The 8,221-nt window shown below is 33.9% G+C and overlaps 1 protein-coding gene and 1 pseudogene across 3 annotated transcripts; one reads left to right on the top strand and one right to left on the bottom strand.

The window, feature by feature from the left end:
• Positions 1 to 226: 226 nt before the first annotated feature.
• Positions 227 to 2,265, bottom strand: LOC123712913 (annotated as a pseudogene). The gene is made up of 5 exons (XR_006754138.1): positions 2,214 to 2,265; positions 1,906 to 2,130; positions 1,067 to 1,301; positions 661 to 834; positions 227 to 397 (listed from the first exon to the last, which is right to left on the bottom strand). The product of XR_006754138.1 is annotated as a chymotrypsin-1-like (transcript).
• Positions 2,266 to 3,036: 771 nt separating this feature from the next.
• Positions 3,037 to 7,209, top strand: LOC123709501 (zinc finger protein 85-like). Of its 2 annotated transcripts, XM_045660902.1 has the most exons (5): positions 3,037 to 3,087; positions 3,196 to 4,050; positions 4,297 to 4,491; positions 5,214 to 5,725; positions 6,159 to 7,209. In XM_045660902.1, the coding sequence occupies exons 2-5, from the start codon at positions 3,201 to 3,203 to the stop codon at positions 6,810 to 6,812; spliced, it is 2,211 nt and encodes a 736-aa protein (XP_045516858.1). In that variant the 5' UTR covers positions 3,037 to 3,087; positions 3,196 to 3,200; the 3' UTR covers positions 6,813 to 7,209. The 2 variants fall into 2 exon arrangements, with proteins under 2 accessions (XP_045516858.1, XP_045516851.1); XM_045660895.1 differs by lacking the exon at positions 3,037 to 3,087 and having other exon boundaries at positions 3,148 to 4,050.
• Positions 7,210 to 8,221: the final 1,012 nt, after the last annotated feature.

Below are 8,221 nucleotides of genomic sequence, written 5' to 3'. Positions count from 1 at the left end.
CGACGCTTCAACCTATAACCTTGACTTCTTGTTGACTTCAAATGATGGTTAGTTAAAATGATATAGCCTACTTTATGGCTGGACTAGGTATATATAATACAAATACAAGATATAATCAAACAATATTTTTAAAATAAAGAGTTTTATTAACTTAATTTTTAGATAGAACACTTAATGTTTTATAACATAGCAACGAATTGGGTGTATCTTCAGTTGGTGCAGTGTCTTATTGAATTTGCAATGAAAATGGCCTCACAACATCGTAAATAAAATCAGTAAATGCGCTAACTCTTGTAAAAAAGTCAGGAGCGCCGCGTGCGCACGGGAAACCCCAAGACACAATACCAATTTGCGTACGAAGTCCATAGTAGGTCATCAAAGCACTGCCGGAATCTCCCTGTAAATAAAAATGTTAAAGAAGGTAAACGTTATGTTCAAATGTATGTAAAGGTAACAACAAATATAATCCTGACATGATAATATATTCTTGTAATAGCAATCATGAAACGCCTACTAATATTCTCTGAGCAAAATATACGATTTACCTTTCAAGGTATTATAAGCCTTTATTTTTGTAATTTGAATCGCAATTAAATTAGCTTTATTACGGAAAAGTTAATGAAATTTAATAAATATTGTAATGTACAAATAAATGCCTACATGACACATCCCATGACCCTTAGAAAGTAAGGTGCAAATCTCTGTTTTGGGATCATAAGGAGGTGCAGCTACTCCTGTGCCGCTGGTATAATTCCTCACTGATGCCACACACTGCTCAGATGTTATAGTGCTGGTAATTAACATCTGTAGACGATCAGGTGTCTGTCCAAACACCTGAAAACAGAGAAAAATAAATTTTAAGAATCGAAGTACTTCCATAGTCCATAGGAACCATATTTCGGGCTGATTTTATTGTATATTTAAAGACACAAGTGGTTGCTGGATAATATTTCCGATTCTAGATAAAATTATCCAAAACATTGCACCTACTAGACTTGATTAGCAATAGTTGAGTTATCGCTAGACATGGTTGTGGTAAAGAAATGGCATAAGAAAAGAGACTTACCTCCAAATCACCCCAACCGGTGACAAAACTTGTCACTGAACGGTCTATAAACTTCAAACTCAACGCTATGGGTTGGATGACATCATTGTACTGTATCTCTCTCTTTGTTATCAGTATGCCAATATCATTTTTAATCGTAAATGAATTCCATTTAGGATGGTTGACGAATCCTTGAAAATCGATGATGTACTTAGTAGAAACCCAGTACTTTGAACCAATTGAACCTCGTAATGATCTGGAATAATACAAGTGATTTGTCACGCTCCCGTACTTTGAGGACGATTCACTAACTACACTCGGGCGAAGTTGGATTAGAAGTTAGAATTCACTACAACACCCTCCGCCAAGGGTCAAAGAATCGTCTGCTTCTTCATGGAATCTCACTGTTGGCCTTAAGGGCCTTTACAGCTCTGGTAGGGCTATTTTGGCGAGCGTAGCTCGGTCGGGATGGGGCTTTTCACGCCACTGGTTCAAGGACGTCTCCGAGACTCGTACCTCGGCTTGGGCTGCGCGGGGTGGTAAATCGCTTCCCGATTAAGATGGTATTTTACCAATTTAACCATTTTCATTATGGGATCGCCCGAATCCGTTAAGGCATGTCGGGACCTGCTACGGGGCGTTTTTGCCGGGAAGGGGTAATAGTCCGGGAAGGAACAATAAGTGGAACATACTAGTTTGATTATGTACAATAATGCAACTACAAATTTTATCGCAATAATATTTTGTTGATAGAGTATTTCTGTCACTCACTAACAGTAAATATATATTTTTTTTAAATATTGGAACATTATTAAATTCAATGATATGAACCCTGCATTATTAAAGTGTGTGTTACTCACGGATTAAGTCCTGTTGGGCTCCAACGATCGATGTAAGGATCAATACAATGGGCGGCAGTCAGAACGTGTCTTGGCGTAATAATAGATCCACCACAAGTCAACCATTTAAATCTTTCGCCAAACACCAGGGCATCTGCTTGACGTATCTAGGAGAGGCTTCTATACCCCCGACTATACGAGAAGATAAAAAATCCTTTACATTGTATGGCTGGACCGTAGAACCTCCTTTAAAAATGGAACAATAATGTAAAATATACATATTTATAAAACACATATTAATACTGAATTTTATACGAGTTATTATTCACCTTCTATTTTTAAAATTAGGCAAAACGTTACGATTGCGATTTTAAAATACATTGTGAATGTAGGCGTATTGTATAGATGTGCACCTGTTTGAATAAGTTCGTTATAATTGATATAGGAATGGTAAGAAATCCCATATTTATATTAAAAATATTTCTTAGATGTATATCAGCTAGGAGATAGGGCTGTGTTAATGAATCTTTACCCTTGACTTTATTGTTGTCTCATCTAGATAAGTTTGATGAACCCTGCATGTTGAATCTAATTGCTTTTACATATTAATTGTAATATGCTTCTTTAAATGTAATATGCTTGCTTCAAAATAATGCAATTATAATACACTATTATTATAGTGTATTACATACAGGCATTAAAGTCTTGTAGCATTACAGTTAGAAAACCTAACTTTAAGTTTTATCTTAAAAACATTTACATAACATTAACATTACATATTAATATAACATTCGTAAAACTTTAATCGATTCATCGATATTTAAGAACAAACAATTTTTTATAATTACCGGAAATTGGCCAAAATGAAAGCAACAATTACGTCATAATGACATTTAAAAATTATTAAATTTTTGACAATGGTAGGTATACAAAATTAGCTTAACTATTATTATTAATGAAACAATCAAATACGCATATTTGAATATACTATACTGCTGTATGGAATAATAAAGTTAATAACTAATAGAATAAAAAATAAAGCCTTCTATTTGTACCTAGAACAGTAGTTGTTCAACATTTTGAAATTATATTTTAAATTGGAGGTACAATAATTCCTACCGCCTGGTACCGACAAAATGCCCCTCATATTTTTTTTAAAGGTGGTGTTTCAATTTTAAACTCGTTCATAGTGGGTGGCAGGTCGTAAGTATTTTTATAATTTGTTAAACTGAATTTCACTACCTCCTTTACTCATAATTTACCGCAAATAGAAATTTATTGGCACTGTGACGATGGATTATTTTTTTTCAGTGAAAATGGATAGTGAAACAATTGAGATGGTCGTAGAACATCCATATCCAGTTCTGTACGTTCCAAAATGGTGTGTAACATTCGAGCACGACTTTGGGCCCAATAAAAATTTATTTCTTGATGTCGACATTCTTTCCAACAACACAGATCAACAACGGACAACTGTGTATAAGGGCTACATCGCCCTCAAAGTCATTGATACTAAAGCTCCCGCTAATCCAATTATTTTGCAAAATGACGCATTTTTAGAAGCTGATCTATCCTTTAATATTAATGATGATAGAACATGGTTGAACCTTAGCCCATATGAATACCAGTCTGAAGGTGTGGAATGTGGTGAAGGTTGTTCACTGTACCAAGAACCACAGTTTTCTTATATAACTGCTGAGCATCTACAACTTCCACCCACAACCTACCAAGAAGAAGAAAATGAAATCTCTGAGGTTGCAGAGCCTGTATTTCTGCACAAAAAATTTAGGAAATCCACAAGTCGTGAACGAGAAGACAGCCAACAAAATGATAATTTTAACAGTCAAAGCTCTGAACAAATTTTTAATGAAAATTCTGCTGAAAACCAAAACACTTACTATACTTCAGGGGAATTAAATTATGAAAATGAAATTAATGAAAATAATAGTGGGATAGATAAATGCAGAGACTTAGATAATGCTTGTTCCCTCACAGAAAGTATTGCAATTGTGGAAAATTGTGCATTAAAGCAATTAATGTCCGACTTTGCATCGCCTAAACAAAATAAAGTTATTGTGTTTGCTGGAGACAATTCTCAGAATGGTCAGACAATTTACCAAATTAAGGATTCTTCTCTGCAATGTGGTGGCAAAAAAATAATAGAAGGTAAAATTTATCTTACTACTACTTATTGGTAAAGATATTTGTCTAATTTAATTCTTAATGTACTCTTTACAAATATATATATATGTAGGTGCATAGACTACCTAACTGTATAGTAGTTCATTAAGACTAAATTAAATAATCTGTAAAATTTTCATACGCTTTATATTATTCATATCATTTACATTTCAACAGAAAATAATGTACTATATAAGTAAATGATTGTATATTATAATTGCTTTTTCACAGATTCTGTAAAATTTACTAATGTTGGTAAAAAGAAGATATATCAATGTCAAAATTGCAAGCAGACATTTGATAAGTTAAAAGCATTTCGACAGCATGCCAATATCCACAAGAAACGATCCCGGGTTAATTTGAAACACTGCAATACATGCAAGAGAACTTTCAAGTCACTGGAGAAGTTTAAGGAACATGTTTTAGGTATGTGTGTATTTATTTTTGTGTTTGTTTATATAACTTCTATATCTTTACCTAAGTAACTTTATCTATGTGGATCTTATAGCCTACTTACTGGTCATACTAAATTAGAGATTTAAGTTAAAGCCATTCATGTAAGCTGACCCGGCAAACATTGTTTTGCCATGTAAATAATTTCTAGGATAGAAAAAAAAATGGGGATAGAAGAGTGAAAATTTAGGGCTGTATGTATTTAATGCCACATAATCTTCTTATCACTTAGGGGTTTGAAATATATATAGTACATGATTCTCAGGCTTAAAAATTTCATAATAATCGGTCGACCCGTTTCGGAGTAGTATGGGAACAAACATTGTAACATGAGAATTTTATATATTAGATATAGTGTTGCTTTTGCATTTCTTCTCTTACACTATTGTTGTTGGACTTTGGTTAAATGTTATTTTTTTATTTGTTCTTATTTTGTTTATTTATAAGTTATATATATATTTAAAAAAATACAAATATTTTTTTAGAAGACTTAGTCAACCATACTTGCCAAAAGGCACCCGTAGTGTCAAATAAGTTTTGTAATTATTATACGCGGTTTAATCCAATAAAATGTTCTTTTTATCGCATTATAATAGCGTTAAAAACTATTATTTTTTCAAACCCGCTGTTACTACTTGGATGGCGTAATAAATATTATCGTATGTATATGATAATAGTTATTATATATGTTCCAGGTCACAATGACCCCGATTTGGAATGTCCAAAATGCTATAAAGTGCTTCGAACTAAATACACTCTCCGCGTGCATATGTCGATACACAATAGGCAACTGCCCTGCCCAAAGTGTACTCTAACGTACAACGACCAACCGTCGCTGGATCGACACATTTCACGAATACACAGCCCAAAATTTTCTTGTTCACACTGCGGCCAAGGTTTTAAAAGCTTGGACGCACTAGAAAAGCATAAAGTAAAGACTCACAGCGTTGTCTTCTGCAACATCTGCAACGCGGAATTTAACACCGAGAAAGAATATTTGAAACACCTAGACGAGCACATAATAGACAATTTAAATTCGGACGACGACCTTTCAATAAAGAGTGTGGATAACATCCTCAACGATGTCAATTTGGACTTGTTCGAAGATAGCACTGTTCGTGGGAGTGATCCCATCATACAGAAGATTGCTGATGATCGGTTCTTTTCTATGAATCCACAGCTATCTCATAAGAAGCGAATGTCCCGGGTAAGCTCTACTTTAATGTTTGATTGTGTATTCTATATACTATAGCGATATCTACAATTTGTGATAAATATATATATAGTATAACCGGTATGATCAAGTCTCTAAATCGTGCTATCAAAGTCCAATTCTGAGCCTATATTCAACATCTCTACCTTAGCCACTTTTGCCTTTGGGCCAGTCACCGGTTCGGTCGATTAAAGGTCCTCCGTTTAGGTTGAAGGAATGGTACACTTTCCTGAGTCCACACTGGTAACCCCACAGAAGAACAATTCTTCCACATGTTTGTTTTCTACTCGTGTGATCAATGATTAAATATAGCGTTTGTTTTTAAGTATTTTTCAACTGAATCGATTTACGGTTTGCCGTAATTTATATAATTAATAAACAAAATTATTTTAGTATTTATTCGGTGAATGCACATGTTCTATTCCAGATTTGCATTGTGTGCAAGAAGAAGTTCGACAGGATAAGTGACATGAAGCGCCATCTCATAGAACACGTCATCAAGAGGAGCCTCGCGAAAAACCCGATCAACGACGACGGGACCCTCAGCATCGTGTGTGACATCTGCCGCGTCGCCACTTTCTCCAGAGTCGACACCTACAAGGCCCACCTGCGCGAGCACGCTAAGCTGACGATCTACAAGTGCCTCTTGTGCGACAAGTCCTTCAGCGACTCGAGCAACTTCTCGAAACACAAGAAGCTCCACGGTCAATCTCGCTACGAATGCGACCTGTGTAAGAGGAAGTTCAATTCCAAGAAAACCATCTCCATACATATGGAGTTGCATTTCAAAACGCCTCCTCTGTCTTGCTCGCGCTGCAACAAAAAGTTCCACTTCCCTTCGACGCTCAATAAGCACCTTAAAAACCAGCACAAGCGAAATTATCACGTGAACTGCAGGTTCTGTGCGACGACTTTCAAGTCCTGGAAGGACAAGTGGGATCACGAATGGCACGCCCACAACGCCAGGAACACCATCTTAGACTGTTTGGTCTGCGATAAGAAGTTCAGGAAGTACACTGAGCTGAAGCGACACTGCAGCGAGTCGCATCACGTGATGATTCCCTTGGCGAAGAATTTGTAAAGTTTTTTGAGAGTTTAAAGATCATCAACTAGTAGTTAGTGCGTGTAGAAGTAGTAGACTCATTATTTTTATTTACATAGCAGGTTCTATTGTTTGCTTCCTGAGCAAAATCATCAGGCAGTATTTTTTGTCGTTATAAGTTATTAGTTAAGATTTGTTGGCATTGTTAACGACGTGTCGTTCTATTATTCGACTACGGTGCTCAAAATCATCTAAATCGGTCCAGCATTGACCAGTTAAATCATATAGTAATTATTGATGAAATTTATTATTAAGTTTTTTTTACGAGTTTATTATGTTATTTAATTAGGATTTAAGTTTTCAGGTTTTTTGTTTTTCGTAAGTATAAATGATATATACCTTTACAGGGTCAGTTAACTATTTAAAGTTCCTAAATAAAAATAGGCATATATATGTTAAATATTTTTCAGAGTATATCGACTGTTTTTTTTTTACTAAATCTAGTTACGTATTTAAAAAAAACTAGGGCATAAGTGAAGAAGGAAAAATTTGGCTTTTCTTTTACTGATCATTGTGTGATTATTTTTTGATACTATCTAGTACGTTAGTCAGTAATTCATAAAACGTATAATAAGCCCCAAATAGCTTTTTAATGATTTGCTATTATCGAAAATTACTGTTTTCTTATCTGGAAATTGAAATACTATCGACATTAGTATAAATTTTAGGTGTCATTTAATATAAAATTTGTTATAATATTAACACACAAACCTGTATTTGTAGTTGTCTCCAGTGGTGGGTAGATGGCGCTAAGTTCTACGTAAAACGTAACTTATTTTTTAAACACTACAATCTAATAAGTTTTTTTAATGTTTTTATATGACCGTTCAAGTAGTAAGTCAACAAAAACTTATTTGGTCTCATTAATATCGATCTCGATTGAAGAATTGATTATTTAATCAACATTGTTGTTAAGGTAAGGTACCTTTTTTAAACTGTTTTTTAAATTCGTAACTTTTTAAACAGGCTATGTATGGTCTTCGGTTCATTATTAACTTGCGCACAATTATTACTATTTCACGAAGTTTTCTTGATTTATGTGATTTTTACAGAAAGGTATCTTATAAAATCTATTTTGTTTTTTTTTTCTTTACAAGTAATGGACTTTAGTTCACGAAGATACGTAAAATATTTTTTACTATTCTAGTGATTTTGACATGATACTCAAAGTGCCACCGACTCATGATATTTTTGTAAAAATATTAGCTTATTTTATTAGTTACATTCCACATTATTGTAGCTTTAAATCTTCGATATATTTTTTTCTATATATGTTTTAAAATAAATCAATTGGTAAGTGAGTTTGTGGCATTTAGGAAGTGTTGTTTTTATCATTAATATATACATTGTTTTCTTATGCTTTGTGTGTTTTAATTAACTAATTAATA

This window comes from Pieris brassicae, chromosome 1, assembly GCF_905147105.1.
Source record: "Pieris brassicae chromosome 1, ilPieBrab1.1, whole genome shotgun sequence".
NCBI lineage: Eukaryota > Metazoa > Arthropoda > Insecta > Lepidoptera > Pieridae > Pieris > Pieris brassicae.
The sequence above is the reverse complement of the archived record's forward strand: the minus strand, read 5'-3'. Positions and strand labels throughout refer to the sequence as shown.